The sequence below is a fragment of the Podarcis erhardii genome, assembly GCF_964252035.2.
Source record: "Podarcis erhardii genome assembly, chromosome: 10".
Classification (NCBI taxonomy): Eukaryota; Metazoa; Chordata; class Lepidosauria; order Squamata; family Lacertidae; genus Podarcis; species Podarcis erhardii.
The window spans coordinates 2,531,598-2,551,461 of record NC_138500.1 but is presented as its reverse complement, the minus strand read 5'-3'; the positions used below and the strand labels follow the sequence as shown (position 1 = coordinate 2,551,461).

At 51.2% G+C, this 19,864-nt stretch overlaps 1 protein-coding gene across 11 annotated transcripts in view; it reads left to right on the top strand.

Annotated features, from left to right (window-relative positions):
* The window catches only part of SHANK3 (SH3 and multiple ankyrin repeat domains 3), a 487,858-nt gene that overhangs the window by 442,577 nt on the left and 25,417 nt on the right, over positions 1 to 19,864 (top strand). For 8 of the 11 annotated variants that reach the window (XM_081879612.1, XM_081879611.1, XM_081879615.1 and 5 more), the window contains one exon: positions 12,819 to 15,132. In XM_081879612.1, coding sequence (XP_081735738.1) covers positions 12,819 to 15,132 — 2,314 coding nt within the window. Of the gene's footprint in view, positions 1 to 12,818; positions 15,133 to 18,635; positions 18,689 to 19,864 lie in introns of all 11 variants that reach the window. The other 3 variants (XR_014160963.1, XM_081879617.1, XM_081879616.1) reach the window with 1 other exon arrangement.

Sequence of the window (19,864 nt, the reverse complement as noted above, 5' to 3'; positions counted from 1 at the left end):
GGAACACATGGTTTGCGTGCAGAATGCCACAGGTTTGATCCTCGGCAGGTGAGGCAGGGACAGGCCCCTTTCTAAAACCCCAGAGAGCTGCTGCCAACCCGTGCAGACAGAGCTGGGCTAGATGGGCCAATGGGTTGACTCGGTACAGGGCAGTTTCTCTAGGGTGCTTTTGTGTTTGGGTCCCAGAGGGCAGCTTGCAGCCCTTTTGTTCCCCTTGGGTCTTTTGGGCTCAGCACAGTGCAGCTCTGTGGTTCTGTGGTTCTACGATTTGCTATCGCAACGGTTCTACATTTCGCCGTCATCAAAAATGTCTCCCTTGCCGTTGCTGTGCGTTAGACCTGTGGGGCCACAATACGATAAGGGGGAGAGAGCGGCTGTCAGTCAAGGTAGACATAGCTGCTCCAGATGACCAAAGCTTGTGTCCCATCGTCTCCCGTTGCCGCTGCCTCCACACTCATCAGTCCATGTGGGAATTTAGCTCTGCGCCTCTCCACCCTCCCTGCCTCGTGGACATACAATGAAACTGAATGTTGGGGGATTCAAGACAGGCAAAAGAAAGTCCTTTTTCTTCATTTTTTAAAAATGCTTTTTATTGGTTTTTCCTTTAATACAGACAAACAAAACACAGTGAAATTTAACAGTCATTTCCCCACATTCTTCCCCCACACTCTGCCGCCTCCCTTCAACAGGTTTTCTTACTTCAGTTACTTTTCCACAGTTCCTTATTGTATCCAATCCTCTCTACGTCATAAGATTTATTTCATTCCTGCCAGTTGTTGTTGTTGTTTAGTTGTTTAGTCGTGTCCGCCTCTTTGTGACCCCCTGGACCAGAGCACGCCAGGCACTCCTGTCTTCCACTGCCTCCCGCAGTTTGGTCAAACTCATGTTTGTAGCTTCGAGAACACTGTCCAACCATCTTGTCCTCTGTCGTCCCCTTCTCCATTCCTGAATGGAGTTCATAGCTATGAACTATGCCGTGCAGGGCCACCCAAGATGAACAGGTCATAGTGGAGAGTTTTGACCAAACGTGATCCACCTGGAGGAGGAACCGGCAAGCCACTCCAGTATCCCTGCCAAGAAAACTCCATGGACAAAGACAGCAGGCATTCCTGCCAGAGTCTTCAAATTTCTACAGTTATTACTTATATATTCTATAAATTTACTCCAGTCTCTTTGGAATTTTGTTTCCTCCTGATTTCGGATCCCACAGGTCAGTTTTGCTATTTCAACATAATCAAACAAAAAAAAGTTATTCAGGCAGCGCAGAGTGAAATTGTGGCAGGAGGCAGGGATGGCTCCCAACTTGGATTGAACATGGAGACATCCATGGCTACCAGATGTGAGGGCTCAGCTCTTCCTCCACGGCTGGAGGGAGCAATGCACCTGAATACCCATTGCTGGAAACCACAGGATGGGAGAGAGCTCTTGAGCTGCTCAGCCTCTGTGAGAGCAGGATGTTGGCGTGGATGAGCCATTGGCCTGACACATCAAGCTCTTCCTCTGATCTTATGCCGCCTTGTCCTACCTTCTCCTCCGCCCAATAAGCAGCTGTGACTCATTGACAGGGACGTCTGATGGGGCACCTCTGCCCTCCCATGCCATCCGCTGCTGACCAGAACCATTACAAGCAGCCCACAGAGGTGGCAGATGGTGCCCTGTGGGGTTAGGATGCAGGGAGAGCTCAAGGGACAATCTGGCCCATCGATGATGTGGCTGAGATGTTTGTATCTTGGAGACTATAGGGACGCAGGTGGCGCTGTGGTCTAAACCACTGAGCCTCTTGGGCTTGCCGATCAGAAGGTTGGCGGTTTGAATCCCCGCGACAGGGTGAGCTCCCGTTGCTCTGTCCCAGCTCCTGCCAACCTAGCAGTTCTAAAGCACACCAGTGCAAGTAGATAAATAGGTACCGCCGTGGCAGGAAGGTAAACAGTGTTTCCATGCGCTCTGGCACTCATCACAGTGTCCCGTTGCTCCAGAAGCAGTTTAGTCCTGCCGGCCACATGACTGTGGACGAACTGTCTGTGGACGAACACCGGCTCCCTTGGCCTGAAAGCGAGATGAGCGCCACAACCCCAGAGTCGCCTTGACTGGACTTAACCGTCCAGGGGTCCTTTACCTTCTTTTTTTTTAATCTTGGAAACCTCAGCAGGTGGAAGAACCTTTTGAGGAAGGCTCATCCTCCTGACAAGGAGCCACCTGGGAGACAAACCACTTGCCATCTTTCTGGTGTAATAAGAGACTTGGCATCTGGTAGCCGTTCTGTGTGACTGTCGAGGCAAATCTTTTCCTGGCTTTTGTAGTGGACAGCTCCATGCTTTGGTCTGTGGCCTGATGGAGCATATGCGCGGCAAGGGTGTCCCTGCCCAGTCAGTCCTTTGGAAGCCAGGTTTGATTCGCTGACCACAAAACCAGCCCTGCTCACTCAGAAGCCTTTGTCTTTGCAGAAATGAAATGGTCTCTTTGGAATGCCTTGGGCAGGAGGGAAACAGTGCCAGCTTAAAGGACCCCTGGCCTTATAACCAGGGCTCAAATGAGAGGTTGTTTTGGGTGTGCAGTTGGAGTGCAATTATAAGAACAAAGGGAGAGTCTTGCTAGATCCAAGTTGGTGGCCTCCTGTAAGTGCTGCATGAAAAAAAAAATCTGTTCTGAATCTTCCTACAATCCGTTTCAAAATATATAGAAGAAGCTGGGTTTGCCCTGAGTTCATTGTGCTGCAGAATTGAAGCTATCACTGATTCGAACTGCAAACATTGCAGAGGAAGAGTATGAGCAGCCCTGCCTACAGCTGGCAGGAAAAGAGAACAAACGGATGACTCCCAGATGGATGTGAAATATTTCAAGAGGCTGGGGGAATTCTGGGGTGCTCTCTTTCCACAGCCCCAAATAATTCAATAATTCAAGAGCAGCAATCTGTGTAGCCCTGCCAAATCATTTCAGTGTCCTGCTGGATCAGCTTTCACCAACCTGGTGCCCTCCAGATGTTTCAGACTCCAGATGTCCCATCAGCTCGCACAGCAAGCCTGAGATTTGTAAGACGGCTGCACTTGTAGGCCACAGCCGAGAGTCCCTAGGGCCAGGGTGTCTGGCAGCGGCTGATGGGAGCTGTGTCCAGCAACATCTGGATGGGACCAGGTTAATCATAGACTCACTGTAGAGTTGGAAGGGATCTCCAATGGTCATCTCCCAGTCTGCCCCGCGGAGGACCTTGAGGTCCCTAAATAGTAACACCCTAGAGGTCCCAGACCCTAAGGAAGTCAGCTTAGCCTCAACCAGAGCCAGGGCCTTTTTAGCACTGGCTCCGGCCTGGTGGAACGCTCTGTCTCATGAGACCAGGGCCCTACAGGATCTGATTTCTTTCCGCAGGGCCTGTAAGACAGAGTTGTTCCGCCTGGCCTTTGGCTTGGAATCCACTTGATCCCCTCCCCCTCTTTCCTTTCTCCTTCTGTGATGGAACTCCTATTTGGAGACTTTCCTGGCTTTTTTCTGGCCCACGTAGGACCAGTCTGGATAGTTGGTCTTGGTGAAGATTTGATGTTTTCATCCCCAAAAAGTTTTTGATTTGAGTTTCCATTGAAATGAGGCTGCATTTTAATGTTGTATTTTAATCTTGGTTTTAAGTTGTATTTTAATCAATTGTTTTTATACCTGGTGTTAGCCGCCCTGAGCCCGGTCTTGACTGGAGAGGGCAGGGTATAAATAAATTATTTTTTTTATTATTATTATTATTATTATTATTATTATTATTATTATTATTATTATTTAGTCCAGCGGCTTGCAATGCAGGAATCTCAGCTAAAGCATCCATGACAGTCCAACCTCTGCTTAAAAACCTCCACAACCTCCCAAGTAGCTCTTACTTTCAGAAAGTTAACATACCCAGCTCCTTCAACCGTTCCTCATCTGAAGAAGTGTGCATGCACACGAAAGCTCATACCTAGAACTAACTTAGTTGGTCTTTAAGGTGCTACTGGAAGGAATTTTTTTATTTTGTTTTCGTTCCTCATCAGGCTTGGTTTCCACACCCTTGATCATCTTGGTTGCCCTCCTCTGCACACCTTCCAGCTTGTCAACATCCTTCACAAATTGTGTTGTCCAGAAATGGGCACAGTATTCCAGGCATGCTCTGATCAAGGCAGAATAAAGTGGTACTATTACTTCTCTTGATGCAGCCTAGAATAGCATTCAGCTTTTTCTACTGCTGGTTGCCTCTCCCTGGTCTTGAGCATCCTTGAAGTTAAGGGCCTTGAGAAGCCAATGCCCATCAGATAGATGGAGGACCCCAAATGGTATTTGGTGGCATTCAGGAGACCCAAGGAATTCTTCTCTATCCCCATCACACCAAAGCTGTGGCTGCAACACTGCTCCCATTGAGAAAGCGAGGAAGGGCGACCTCATGATGCGAGACATTTCTGGGCTCCTGGAAATGTTCTGGAGGCGCTGATGAATAAATGGCTATGAGTCACAGCCCAGCATCTCCCGAACTGTTCCTCCTCGGCGTGACGCTGAGGCAGACGAATGGGGAAGCAGAGATCCAAGATTGGCTTTCCATAGTGGAACCCTTCCAGGTAGACCCAGAATTAGAATTTTAAAAGGCTATGATTGGCATTATTTTTTTTTAAAGGAAGTGGATTCAGAGCAGGCTGCAGCAGGATCTGAGGAGGAGGGCAAAGGAGGAGGGCAGTCATCGGGCTCTGATATTTTTATGCCAGGCTGATGAGCCAAAAGCAAATTACCTGCAAGGGAGCAGTTTCCACAATAGACGTTGACCTCTGTGGGGCCTGAAGGGGTGCTTCTGCGTTGGCTGTTGCAGACTGTTGTAGCTGCTCTTTTAGAATTAAGTCCTATTTCATATCCTAGAATTGCAGAGTTGGAGGGACCCCGAGGGTCATCTAGTCCAACCCCCTGCAATACAGGGATTTCAGCTAAAGCATCCATGACAGACGTCCATTCAGCCTCTGCTAGCAGACCTCCATGGAAGGACTATTCTCTTATCTATCCTCAATCTTCCAACCTTCAGCTTGGTTCATTTGATGTCCATGACTTCTAGAGTTAGGAGAGATGGAGAAAAACTCTTCCGTATCCTCTTTCTCCATGCCATGCATGATTTCAGAAACTTCTATCATGTCACTCCTTACTTGCCTTTGAGATTAGGACATTGGCAGCTTTCTTTTCACTTCCTTGTATTCTTTTTGTTCTCTTCCTTTGGGCAAGTCTTCCGTGCTTTTTTTGAAGGAAGCCTTATTGCCTCTAACAGCATCTTTGACTAAACTCATCAACCATTCCGATGTCCCCCTAGCCCTCACAGTACCTGATCTATGCTCCAATTGAGTGAAACCTCAGTTTCCGAACGCCTCCATTATTTTACGTTTCGGCTCCCGAACACTGGAAACCTAGAAGTAAATGCTCCAGTTTTCAAATGTTTTTTGGAACCTGAACATCTGATGCCTCGGTTGTTGAATGTTTCGGAAGTCTGGAACGGATTACATTCAACAACTGAGGTTTGACTGTATTGTGTTTTTGTAAACAACACCCAAGCTTTTGGGAGTGACTTAACGCTCTTGGCTTTGCCTTTCAACTTCCCTTTTTACCAACCTCCTCATTTGGGGGACATTTCCTCTTTTTTGAACTGTTGAGAAGAGGATGTTGTGTTAGATGGACCACTGGCCTCATCCAGCAACCCTCCTGCCTCTTTTTGAGTTGGTTATCTAAGCGCTGTTCCTGGAAAAGAAACTAGTGAAGGTGTATAAAAGCGTTGGTCACAGGCTCTTTCTGCCAAGTGAATCGTACCACAGGGCAAGAGAGTAGAACACATGGCCTCTTCCTCTCTGGCTCTGTGATTTCATGAGATCCCTGCACATCCTCTGACCCACTTTGACTCAGCTCTGCTGGTATTAAAAAGGACTAATTGCCTCCGATTAGCACCCTGCTAGTCACTGGCGCGCTTTTAATGATATGTTGGACAACACAGAGAACAGCCCCGTCGCCAGGCATTGTGAGCCACCACGTCTTCCCTCCAGGGATTCCCAAAGAGTTAATTACGGACAATGGCAACAATCCGCCAGTGATTCACTTCGGAGCCGAGGGCTGATATTCCGAGATACTCCTGGAATCCAGTTCGACAGAGTCGCAAAACACTCGGGGGAAGAGGCACGATGGCAAGATTCGTAGAGCAGCAGGATCATAGAACTGCAGAGGAAACCCAGGGCACATTTAGTCCAGCCCCTCACTTGCAAACCTCCAAGGAAAGTTTCTAAGGGAGTCCGTTCCACAGTTGAAGAGCTCTCACAGCTAGAAGGTTCTTCCTGTTTAGGGTTGCCATGTGACCTCTTTTTCCAGGACACGTCCTCCTTTTCATGGGAATGTGAAATGAGAGTCATCATAGCAATAGATACCGTATTTTTTATTCTAAAAGACACATTTTCCCCTTCTAAAAAGTAAGGGGAAATGTGTGTGTGTCTCTTATGGAGCGACTGCAGGCTGCGCGGTTATCCCGGGCTATTGTTCTGCCCAGACACTGAGGTCCAGTGCCGAGGGCCTTCTGGCGGTTCCCTCACTGCGAGAAGCCAAGTTACAGAGAACCAGGCAGAGGGCCTTCTTGGCAGTGGCTCCCTCCCTGTGGAACGCCCTCCCACCAGATGTTAAAGAGAACAACAACTACCAGACTTTTAGAAGACATCTGAAGGCAGCCCTGTTTAGGGAAGCTTTTAATGTTTAATAGGCTATTGTATTTTAGTGTTTTGTTGGAAGCCTCCCAGAGTGTCTGGGGGGGGGGGTCCCAGCCAGATGGGCAGGGTATAAATAATATATTTATATTATTATTATTATTATTATTATTATTATTATTATTATTATTATCCCAGAAGCCAGAACAGTGAGCTTCTGGCTTAGCTGCGCAGCGATCCCGCTTGCTTTCCTGGCTTCTAGCTTAGCCTCTTCCGGGCAGGGGGAGCCTTCACCCCGCTGCCCAGGAGAGGCTTCGCGGCGCTATCCAAGAAGCCAGAACAGCAAGAGGTTATCCCAGAAGCCAGATCCCTCTTGCTGGTCTGGCTTCTGGGATTCAGAATTTTTTTTTCTTGTTTTCCTCCTCCCAAAACTAGGTGCCTCTTATCGTCTGGTGCGTCTTATAAAGCGAAAAATACGGTAGTTAAAAGTAGACGTTGGAAAATGTGTCCTCTTTTTTTGCTGTTCAAAATATGGCAACCCTAGTTGGAATCTCATTTCTTGTAACTTGAATCCATTGGATCCAGTCCTCCCTTCTAGAGCAGGAGAAAACAAGGTTGCCCCGTCTAAAGGACAGCCCTTTAGATATTGGAAGATGGGTATCCTATCTCCTCTCAGTCTCCTCTTTTCTGGGCTAAACATCCCCAACTCCCTCAACCATTCCTCATCAGGCTTGGTTTCCAGACCCTGGATCATCCTGGTCACCCGCCTCTGCACAGCTTCTCAATATGGCTGCTCATGTTACTGCTCATGGATGTATCTCACTTGGTTATGAGGCCATTTTTGGCAATAGTAAACGAGAAGCAGGAGAGTCCAAATACTGCAGCCATTTTCTTTCCTTTTATTATTTATGCAAATCTGCATATACCACTACGTCATAAACATTAAATACATAAAAATTTAAATTCAGAGGCCCATCAATGAGCTATTGTGGAAAGGTATTCTTAGTTGCCTGGTGGAATGAAAAAGTTTTCGGCAGACGTGTCAAAATTGAGGCAGAAGTTGCCTTCTTGGTTTCCTTTGGCAGAGCTCCCCAAAGACTGGGCCAATGACACTGATGGCTCTATTTCATGTTTCCATCAATGAGCCTCGCCAACTCAGGGGTCAACCAAGGACAGTCATTGCCCTGGCAGTCCAGCCTCTCTCCCCACCCCGTTCAAGTTAATGGCAGGATTGCTTTCTCAATTACCGTATTTTTCGCTCGATAACACGCACCTGACCATAACACGCACATAGTTTTTAGAGGAGGAAAACAATAAAAAAAAAATCTGAACGAAACAGTGGATGTATCATTTTTGTGCTTCATGCTGTGGCCACAGACATGTGATTTGACGGTGAGTTTGGGGTAGCCCAATGCAAAAATCCTGAGAATCCATGTCGATCAGTGCTTTGTAACCACGTTTTTGCACCATTGCAGCCCCAGGCAACAATGGGTGTGTGATTTTTTTTTGGTGCAGACTGTAGCCATGGACAAGCTATGTGATCTGATGGTGAATCTGGGGTGACCCAATGCAAAGATCCTGAGGATCCATGTGGATCCGTGCTTTGTAACCACGTTTTAAGTGGGGAGGGAAGGGAAAACATAGAAGGGACAAGGAGCACGAGAGGGGTGTGCGGAGAAGCAGCTGGCTAAGAATGCAGGAGAGGGGTTTAAAGGGGGGGAAGGAAGGCAAAAGTCCCCCCCCACCCAAGCTAGCGCGCCTCTCTCTCTCTCTCTCTCTCTCTCTCTCTCTCTCTCTCTCCTGCATGTTTTCCGCTGCCCCCTCTCCAGTCCCTTGCAGAAGATTGGGCTGGCTGGGCTGCTGCTCTGTGCCCCAAATGAGCTGCGTGAAACTCGGCAGTTCGCTTTGGGCTTACAGGTTTATTTGTGGAGTAGACCCCACCTTCTGGTGGTGCAGAAATGCCACCGGCCTGTCCAGAAAGAGGAGCACGATAGACAGTATAATGGAGGGGTGTTTGCAGGAAAGAGAAGGTTTGTAACTGCTGTCTTGTGAGCCTCTCTTTGAGGGCTTTGGGGCCTGAATTAGTAAATACACCTCCAGCTGGTGGCTCTAAGGACAGGTCTACTTGTAGGGGGACTTCCAACGCCAACTGTCTTTTTAGGGGATTTTGAGGTGCTTCAATTTCACTTGTAGAGGCTCCGGCATGTGTTGAAATGCAATCACAGCAAGGGGTGTACAAATTGGCCAGATTACAGTTTCTTGTTTTGCCAATCTGAAATCCAGTTCTCCACATTTCCACATCAGTTAGCCGTTTTATATATTCTTTAAAAACATCCTCATGAAAATTCATCAGCCTTTTAGTGGGAGTTTCTGCTAATATGCACGTTTTTGCAAAGCGGTTCCCCATAATATATTTGTATGTTCTTTTCACCAAGATCATCATCTTCTTCTTCTTCTTCTTCTTCTTCTTCTTCTTCTTCTTCTTCTTCTTCTTCTTCTTCCTCCTCCTCCTCCTCCTCTTCCTCTTCCTCTTCCTCTTCCTCTTCCTCTTCCTCTTCCTCTTCCTCTTCCTCTTCCTCTTCCTCCTCTTCCTCTTCTTCCTCTTCTTCCTCTTCTTCCTCTTCCTCTTCCTGCACACTTTATCCTGGGTGTTTATGTAGGTGGAAAACTACACTGCAAAGTTCAGAGCAGTGCGAACTCTGAAGGGCAGTGGCCTGAATTCTGTGAGCTGTTTTGGGGAGGGCTAAGTAGTTAAGTTCTAAGTACCCTATGTTCCGGCGTACAAGATGACTTTTTATCCCTGGAAAATCACCCCAAAAGTTGGGGGTCGTCTTATATGCCGGGTATACGTGTTGGGAAGGAGGAGAGGGAGACAGTGAGCAGAGGCGCCCCTTCTGCCGTCGCTCCTCTTCCCTCCCCACAGAAGGGGACGCGGAAAGTCCTTCTGAGCGTGGCGCTCACCCGCCCGCCCGCCAAACGCCTTGCCTTGGGCTGCTGCTGCTGCGACGGCAGAGGCAGTGGAGGGGGGTGTGCTCTGCCCCTGGTGGCGCTCAAACTCTATAACTCTAAAATTGATCAGCAAAAGTTGGGGATCGTCTTATATGCCCAGTCGCCTAATACGCCGGAATCTACAGTAGCAGCTTCTCATTAACAAGGCCAGCTGGAGTTGAAGAACAGGACGACCACATGGACGAGTGGCTGAAAGAGACTGGCTCTTCTTGGCCTTTTCCTTGGGTCAACCTGTTCCTTGGTGGCCCCTCTCTGGGGCTCCTCCTGCTGCACCTTGTCTGTTGAGCTTGCCAGTCCTGAATGTGCCATGTTCCTTGGCTTTGTGCTCTCGCTTTTGTGTGCATGGCCAGCGTCCTACAGGACTGGGACACTGACGGCATTTCTTTTAAAGTCTTTATTGAAGTAAATCAAAGAAATGGATACAATAAAAATAATAGAAGTGCCCCCCCCCCAAAAGCAGCGCATTATATCCAGAAGAGAGACTTAATATTAGGTTGGCAGAGTACTTAAGACGATTAGGAAAGCCAAATTTCACATTGTACTGTAGAGATGGAGTCCTGGGGCTGTGTTTGTTTTATAGAAGATAGACCCCCCATCTAGCAGCATAAGATTTTTCAAGGTTCTCCAAGCCATTGGCAACACATAATTTGTGACTTGTTTTCCCCACCTAGCTAATGCTAAGCTCCGTGTATTTTTATACTGAAGCAAAAGCTGGGGCAACTGAAGATCTGGGCAGCTGCCAGCATCCATGTCAAGAATTCCAGAGAGCTGAAACGTTTCAATGGATCGCCCCACAGATTTAGCAAACAAAGCCGCAGTAAAGTTGCAGTGGGATGTTTGAGCATTTTAGATGGGTGGCAAGTCCTTGCCTTAGGTGGATGGGACAGGGGATTGCAGTACTATCGCATAGTTTGGCAAACAGCCTTACTGGAAAAGCTATCGCACAAATTAAAAGCATCAAGAGGACAAGAGAAACATGACAACATGACAATTCCCATGATGTCTGGCATGGTTTTATTGCATATACAGTGGTGCCTCGCAAGACGAAAAGAATCCGTTCCGCGATTCTCTTCGTCTAGTGGTTTTTTTGTCTTGCGAAGCAAGCCGATTGACGACTTAGCGGATTAGCGCTATTAGCGGTTTAGCGGCTTTTAGCGGCTTTTAGCGGCTTAGCGGCTTAGCGGATCAGCTGATAAGCAGCTTAGCGGCTTAGAAAAAGGGGGGAGGGGAAAAACCCCGCAGGAACTCGCAAGACATTTTCGTCTTGTGAAGGAAGCCCATAGGGAAATTCGTTTTGCGAAGCACCTCCAAAACGGGAAACCCTTTCGTCTAGCGGGTTTTCCGTCTTGCGAGGCGTTCGTCTTGCGGGGCACCACTGTACAAATAGTGGAGCACATGCCTGGAAAGTATCCCCATGTAATGGGATGGTTTGGCTTACAGAAACCAGGGAGGATTTCTTCCTTTTTTGGTTTTTTAAAAATATCATCATCATTCTATCCCACCATCTGCAACCTGTAGCAGCAAAGAAATCTATGCAATAAGTGAAACATTGCAAAGTTAATGGTAAAGTTTATTATAATCTGTCTTGGCATTACAGTGGCACCTTGGTTTACAAACTTAATCCGTTCCAGAAGTCCGTTCTTAAACCAAAACTGTTCTTAAACCGAGGTGCACTTTCCCTAATGAGGCCGCCGTTGCCCTTCCACCGTTCGGATTCTGTTCTTAGACCGAGGTAAAGTTCGCAAACTGGGACACTACTTCTGGTTTTTGCAGCGTTTGTAAACCAAATCGTTCTTAAACCGGACTGTTCTTAAACCAAGGTGCCACTGTTTTGGAGGGTTGTTCGCAACATGAGCAGAATGCAACCCACGTCTGCACGTTTGCGCATGCGTGGGTCGCGGTTTGCCGCTTCTGCGCATGCCCGTGATGTCGTTCTGAGCGTCTGTGCATGCACGAGCAGTGTACCCCAGAACTAATCCGTTCTGTTATTTCTGGGTCGCCGCAGGACGCAACCTGAAAAGACATAACCTGAACCAAACGTAACAAGAAGTATGACTGTACAATGTTAGTTCCTAAAATCACCCTCTTCCAAGGACCCCCTCATCAATTGGAAATGCTCAAAATGGTCGTTGCCTGTATGTCTGAGAAACTCATTTGTTAATATTTTGAGGTTCCATAAAACCATTTGAAAAGAAAACTAAAGAGGCAGGCCATGCCAGCCCAAATCCCACTGAGGCTTCTCCAAAAGAGGCACTAGCAGAGGTTTTGCTTAGAAAAGTGCTCTAGAACAGCCCTGCTGCTGCTGCAGGCAGCAGCTGGATTAGGCCAAAGGGAGCTCATCCAGGACCAGTGTGGCTAGCTAAATGCCTGAATGGGAAGCCCACAAGTGGGGGGTTGCATGAAGGCACAAGCGCAACCAGATCTGGGCTCCCTTTTGACTACTGGCAGCCAGTATCCATTTCTGAACACAGATAATAATAGTAATAATAATTTTATTACTTAAATCCCGCCCATCTGGCCGGGTTTCCCCAGCCACTCTGGGCAGCATCCAACAGAACATTAAAAACAGAACAAGACTTCAAACATTAAAAAAACTCCCCTAAACAGGGCTGACTTCAGATGTCTTCTAAAAGTCAGGTGGTTGTTTATTTCCTTGACATCTGATGGGAGGGCACCACCACCGAGAAGGCCCTCTGCCTGGTTCCCTGTAATTTCGCTTCTCGCAGAAAGGGAACCGCCAGAAGGCCTTCGGCGCTGGACCTCAGTGTCCGGGCAGAACGATGGGGGTGGAGATGCTCTTTCAGGTATCCTGGGCCAAGGCCGTTTAGGGTATTCAGGGTCAGCACCAACACTTTGAATTGTGGTTGGAAACATACTGGGAGCCAATGTAGGTCCTTAAGGACCGGTGTAATATGGTCTCAGCGGCAACTCGGATGCCCTACTCAGCCATTGGTGGAGTCCAACAGCACCTGGGGGGTCACCACAAGCTGCCCGTCCCCAGTTCAACCTGAGCCTTAGGAGGGCGAGTGGCCAGCAGGACCAGGGTCAGCCTGTGAGGGGGTCTGTGACTCACTTCCTGCTTTGCCAACCCGTTGTTTCCTTTCCCGCTGAGCAATCCTTGACGTTTCCTGTTGTGCTGGTTTACAGGTGAAGATGAGAAATTTGCCGCTTCCCTAATGGACGGAAAGTTCCCCCGGAGCACCTCCATGCAAGACACGGTCCGGGAAGGGCACGGCATCCCGCCCCCGCCCCAGACGGCCCCTCCCCCTCCGCCATCCCCCTATTACTTTGACACGGGCCCTCCCCCATCCTTCTCCCCCCCTCCACCCCCAGGAAGGGTCTACGACACGATCCGCTCCAGCTTCAAGCCAGGCTTGGAGGCCAAGCTCCACGGGCTGCCGCAGGTGATCAGCGCGGCCGAGATGTACGACCAGGCGAGGACGCCCCTCCCTTACCCCGAGCGGCAGAAGCGGGCACGCTCCATGATCATCCTGCAGGACTCCTCGCACGTCCCCGTGGAGCCCACCGACATCCCCCGCCCCGCCCCCTCGGCCACCCCGCCCGAGAAGCTGAAGCGGAAGGGGCGTGCTGTGGACAACCCCTACGCCAACATGGGCCAGTTCAACGTCAGCCTCTTCACCCCTGCCAAGCCCCAGAGGAAGAAGAGCCCACTGGTGAAGCAGCTGCAGGTGGAGGATGCCCAGGAACGGGCGGCCCTCTCCATCATGGGGGGCTTCACGCGGGAGCCCTCCCCCACCCGGCGCAGCCACCGCCTGGGCATGGAGTACCAGCCGCAGCAGGTGGACGCCTCCAGCCTCCCCTTCGCCACTGCCATCGCCGGCGTCATGAAGGACCGAGATCGGCGCCTCGACGAAAAGCGGAAATCCACTGTCTTCCTCTCGGTCGGGGCCATTGAAGGCAGCCCCCCCACCATCGAGATGCCATCGCTGCAGCAGTCGAGGTCGATCGACGAGCGGCTCCTGGGCAGCCGGGACGTCCTTCTGCCTTCCCCTGTCTCAGCTTTAAAGCCATTGATCAGCAGCTCCTCGTCGACGTTCATCCACCCTCTCACGGGGAAGCCCCTGGATCCCAACTCGCCTCTGGCGCTTGCGCTGGCCGCAAGGGAGCGGGCACTGTCCACCCAGGTCCCCTCCAGGGCGCCCACCCCCATCCACAGCCCGGACTCGGACCGCGCGGCGCCCCTGTTTGTGGACATCCAAACCAAAGAGCACGAGAGGGGGGAGCTGGAGGGAGGGGCCCTCGCCTCGCCCGCCTACTCGCCCGGGGTCAAGGCACCCACACCGGGAGTCTTGTCCCCGGCGCAGAGCCACTGGGGGATGCCAGCTGCGGCCAGAAAAGAGGGTGAGGCACGGGCCGAGACCCCCGCCAAGGAGGAGAGGAAAGCGGAGGACCGGAAGTCAATGATCATCAGCATCGTGGACACGTCGCAGCAGAAGACGGCCGGCCTCGTCATGGTCCACGCCACGAGCAATGGCCAGGACCTCGGTCTCGAGGTGAAAGAGGAGAAGCCGCCCATTCCCGAGGGGGGCCTGGAGCCCACGGAGGCATCCCTGGCCGAGGCACAGCCCAGCCCCGTGGCTGGGGTGGCACCCGTCAGCCCGGTCTCGGACAAGACCCTGGGTCAAGGGAGCTCAGAGGAGGAGGTGGAGCCCTACACGGTCACCCTGCCACCCGCCCAGCTGTCTTCAAGCGACGAGGAGACGCGAGAGGAGCTGGCCAAGATCGGTCTGGTTCCTCCGCCGGACGAGTTTGCGAACGGGGTCCTGGTCACCACCCCCGGCACCCCCATCAGCCAGCTGGCCTCTCCCGTCATCGCCACGCCATCCATGCCAGCGGCCGCTGTAGCACCTTCTACCGCTGGTGGAACACCCTCAGGGAAGCCCTCTGATGCCCCCACGGCCCCAGAGTCCGCGGCGGACTCTGGAGTGGAAGAGGTGGACACCAGGAGCTCGAGCGATCACCACCTGGAGACCACAAGCACCATCTCCACCGTCTCCAGCATGTCCACGCTGTCCTCCGAGAGCGGGGAGCCCACCGACACCTACACTTCCTTTGCGGACGGACAAACTTTTATACTCGAGAAGCCACCAGTGCCTCCAAAGCCAAAACTCAAGTCCCAGCTCAGCAAGGGGCCGGTTACTTTCAGGGACCCTCTCTTGAAGCAGTCTTCGGACAGCGAGCTCATCTCCCAGCAACACGCGGCCATGCTGGCTTCCGCCAGCATCGGCCGGCCACGCTACCTCTTTCAGCGAAGGTCCAAGCTGTGGGGGGACCCCCTGGACAGCAGGCCGACGCATGGGGCTGAGGATGACAAACCAACTGTGATCAGCGAGCTCAGCTCCCGGCTCCAGCAGCTGAACAAGGACACGCGCTCCCTGGGGGAGGAGCCCGCTGGGAGCGTGTTGGATCCTGGGAAGAAGTCCCCCGTGGTCGCAGCACGGTAAGCCAGAGGGGTGGCCGGGAAAGGAGGCGGGAGAAGGGGGCGGGAGAGCAGGCAGAAGGAAATCCCAGATTCGATTCACCAGTGGCATAACCTCCAGGCAGAGCTGGGAATACCCGCTTCCTGAAGCTCTGGAGAGTCACGGCTGCCGGCCAGTGTAGAAAATACAGTACGATCGCATCTCACGCGTGTTTCACCCGTGACATTTCAGCCATACGCGGCTGGAGGCTGGCTGGTTGGAATTGTGCAGGTTACAAGTCAGGAGAGCTGGACAGGACTTGTGGTTCTGGGAAATGCCACATCTTTAAAACTCTCTGATGTGCTTGCAGGGCGGGCAGAGGCAAGGCCCTCTTGGCGCACTGCTTATGGGATGCTCTCACGAGGCCATCTGAATTCCCATAAGGTTTTGTGCCAGGTTTGTCCGGTGCAAAAAGAACTTTTAAGCTCTCTGCCTCACTTGGGGGGCAAGGTCTGCTCAGCGCGCCAGCTCTAGGGAACTTGGGTGGGATTGCCATACGTCCTCTTTTTCCAGGACACGTCCTCTTTTTCATGGGTAGAGCCATCATAGCAATCCATAGCTAAAAGGAGAAGTCGGAAAATGTGTTGTCTTTTTTCAAAATATGGCAACCCTAAAGTAGGGGTGCTCGCACGGGGAGGTGGGTCCAAGTGCGCAGTATACGCGTTTATGTGCATATGCAGAACACTTGGAACCGAACCCCCGTGTGAGATGCGATCGTACCATACTCAGCTAGATGCACCAAGGGGCATTTGTGCCAGTATAAGGCAGAAGCTCTCCACGGCTCCAGCCAGCATGGTAGGGCTGGGGGACAGCAGACAGAACCCCTGGAAGTTGTTTTCGAAGATGGTGGGGGCAGAGGCAGGGGGAGACGAGGGAAAGGCTGATCCCCTCCCCCAGTCGGGCATTCCCTCCCTCCTTCCCCTGCCCTTGGAGTGTGTCCAGACCAGCCTTCTCCTCCCATGCTCCCGTCCCCTGTTCCCCCACTGTCCCAAAACGATGAGCCTGGGTGCATTCCTAGCACTTGGGTGTGTCTGTTCTCACCTTTTTTTAAAAAAAAAACCTTATTTGTTTGTTTGTTACATTGGTTAGTTTATTTATCTTGCCCAAGGCAATCTAAAGCAACTTACACATTGGCTCAACTGCACCCATGTGCTGCCCAGGGGAAAAGTGGGGAGCCAAACCAGTTTTAAACGGGTCGCATTAGGTTTTGCCCAGGCTGAGGAGACCTGGGCTCACCAAATGAGGCTGGGCTCAAAGCCCTGGAAGCCAGTGCGGCCAGGGGGCAGGGCTCCTCGCCCCTCCTCCTGCCCGCCAGAGTCTCCTTGCCAGCTCCTGCAGCAGAGATTCCTTTTTGCTTGATTGTTAAAAAACCTCAAGGCCATTTAAGAGAAGAAAATGTCACAACAATGCTTTAAAGCATGCAAATGGTTAAGCTACTGAAACAGGAAAAGATTCACACCTACTTTCTACACCTCTAGGTAGGCTTGCCCAAACAATAATGTTTTCAGCAGGCGCTGAAAAGAATGCAGTGAATGCACCTGCTTGAGATCAGTAGGCAGGGAGTTCCAGAGTTTAGGTCTGGCATGGGCAAACTCGCCCTCCAGATGATTCTGCCTTTGCAAGCATTCGATTGATTAGTGTGGCAACACCTAAACCAGGCATAGGCAAACTCGGCCCTCCAGATGTTTTGGGACTACAACTACCATCATCCCTGACCACTGGTCCTGTTAGCTAGGGATGGTGGGAGTTGTAGTCCCAAAACATCTGGAGGGCCGAGTTTGCCTATGCCTGGTTTAGGTGTTGCCACACTAATCAATCGAATGCTTGCAAAGGCAGAATGGGTATTATGTCGCAACTGCAATAGTACAAATTCCTCCAATGGGAGCAGTCAGATGGGATAATATGGAGCAAAGCAATCTCTCAAGTAGACTGGTCCCAAGTTGTTAAGTGCTTTATATACTAGCAGTAGCACCTTGAACCTGGCCTGCTAGCAAATTGGCAGCCAGTGCAGGTCTCTTGAGCACAAGTGCTGTTTGCTAACAACTTCATGCTGCAGCATCTTGCCCCAACTGTAGCCTCTGGATCATGTGCAAGGGAAGCCCCACAGAGTGCACATGGCAGTAATAGGTCCCTGTCTGTCAACCCCTGCACACATGCATTGTGGGCCCTCCGACTGCTTTAAGGATGGACTAGACGTGGAGCTGCTCTCCAAGAGAAAGTCTGAGTGCAGTGCATAAAAGTTTGGGCAGGGAAGGAGGAAATGCGAGACAGCAGCTAGAAAAAAGGGCATGTGCCACACACTGGAGGCACTGGGATTATGGGATGCAGCTAGGACAGTGCCTCTGAGGAGCAGATTACACAGAAGTTGCTTGTCTGGACAGACTCTCCCCTCCTACAAATGAACCTCTCCTTTGCCATTTCCCATCAAACTTCAGACCTTCCCGTGGGTTGTTTTTAATTGAAATCAACCCCCTTTGCTGATAAGGCTCTTCAACACAGTCCATGCTGCTGCGTGGTTCATTTCATATCCATTTATAAGCTTCAGAGTCACAGCTTGGTGTCAACAAGAAGGGTGGCAAGAGCAAGCCCTTTGAATCATAGTCTTGTAGAGTTGGAAGGGAACCCCAAGGGTCCTCTAGTCCAACCCCTGCAATGCAGGAATCTCTCCCCAACGTGGGGCTCAAACCCATATTGCCATATTGACTGAGCTACTGACAGTGAACTGGCAAGATTTCTGACTAGTCATAGAACTGTAGCATCTGAGCCAACCATCTGCAAGGCAGGAGAGCATCAGTGTCATGACATGAGTGACAGCAATGTTTTGAAAACAATGCCCACGTTATTTCTCCCTGGTCCCTAAAAGCGCATGCCGCATGCCGTGAGAAATATATCTTATCGATTTCTGTGTTTGTGTGTCTGTATAGATATTGCAAATCCTTTGTGAGTTCTGTATGGAACTTCAAAGAGGCAAACCTCCCTAAGACTGACCTCATCCCTCCGTCCCGACCTTCCCACCTTTCTGCCCTTTCCTGGCTATCCAATCCCAAGAGCTCTGAAGCGAAAGGGAGTCCCCCCTTTACCGGCCTTCCTTGCCATGCAGACATCTTGCCCTGGCCAGAGCAACACCTTCCCTTTGACTCTAGGACTGTGTCGGAGCACTGGGGACGAGGCTGAGGTCAGCCCAGGAGCCCGGCCACATCCCAAGGTCCAGGTCCCAAGGTCAAAGGGCTCAGAGAAGAGCCCTCGCTTCCCACTAGGCGACCCTGCTCAAGACACAGTGCCGCCTGAGGCCGGCTCATCCCCAAGGCGAAGGTCCATTTCACAATTTGTTCTCTCTTAAGCAACAGATGGGTGCTCTGAATGTGTGACTTTGGAGTCAGTTCCTAAATGTGGAGAAAAAAGAGGCGGATTTATATCTATATCTATTTATTTATATATTCAGTGTGCTGTTTGGAAAACCCGCAATTGCTTTGTATTCCTACAGATCGGAAAAAGAGAGTGAAGAGAAATAAGCCTTTTAGGCATTTAGCTCCTAGGGTAACGCTTCCTCTTTCTATATAAACTCATCAATTAATTCTGTCTTCAGTCAAAAGGCGTCCATGTCCCTGACGTGAGCTTCCAGCTGCTGAGGTTAACAACACCCCCCAGTTCCTTGTAGGCTTTGCTGCTGCGTCCGTCTCCTGCAAAGAGCCAAAACAGACTGGCAGGCCCCAGGTCAGGCAAAGGCAGGGGCACAGAAACACAGTGGTGTAGCGTGGGGGGTGCAGGGGGGGCCAACCACACCGGACGCAACATTTTGGGGGGCGTGCTCGCACTCACAGCTCTCTGCCCCTACCTGGCTCACTCACTCTCTCTCACTGCAGTGCTGGCTGTGCGAATCCGATCCGAGCTGCCGGGTCGCCGCCCACTGTGGAGGGGGAGGGTGCCAGGCGTGCGTTGCGGTGCAGAGCGGAGAGAGAGCGAGGGAGGGAGGGACTATCTGGGGGAGGGGCAGTGCAGCGGCCGCCCAGCGCAGCACTGAGCGCGGAAGAGAACCACACCTGACCAGCCCAGGCAGCAGCAAGAAGAAGCTGGCAGCGGTGGCAGGTTAGGGGTTAGGGGCGCAAATTACTTGCCTTGCCCCGGGTTAGGGGGCGCAAATTACTTGCCTTACCCCGGGTGCTGACAACCCACGCTACGCCGCTGCAGAAACAGAAGAATCATCGAATCTCAGAGTTGGAAGGGACCCCTGGGGTCATCCAGCCCCCCGCAAGGCAGGAATCCCAGAGAAAGAATTCCTGTTTTGTGGCCATCCAATCTCCAATGAAGGAGAGTTCACCACCCCCTGAGGTGCCCGGTTGTGCCACACAGCCTTTGCTTGCCATGGCAGTAGTTATGCCATGAGGCAAAAGAGCAGGCTTCTTGGGTATGGCGACCGACGCTGCGATTACTCCCCTGCAAGCCAACTTTGGCATTCTTACATCTTGCCATCCTCATGTGGCTTCAGCCAGGAGGTTCCTGAGCCTCGTTTTTTATTATCGTGGCTTGTACGTTGGGAGTATTCACAAGATCGGTTTCCAGTGCGGAAGGTTGGCTCTTGGGGCTATTGCCTTGCAGCACCCAGCCCACACAAACAGCAGTCTCCGGAAAACCTTGAGATATCAAAGGGTGAAATGAGGAGAAGGGCTGTGGTTTTGTGGCACAGCGTATTCTAAAGGTGGAGAGGGCCATCGA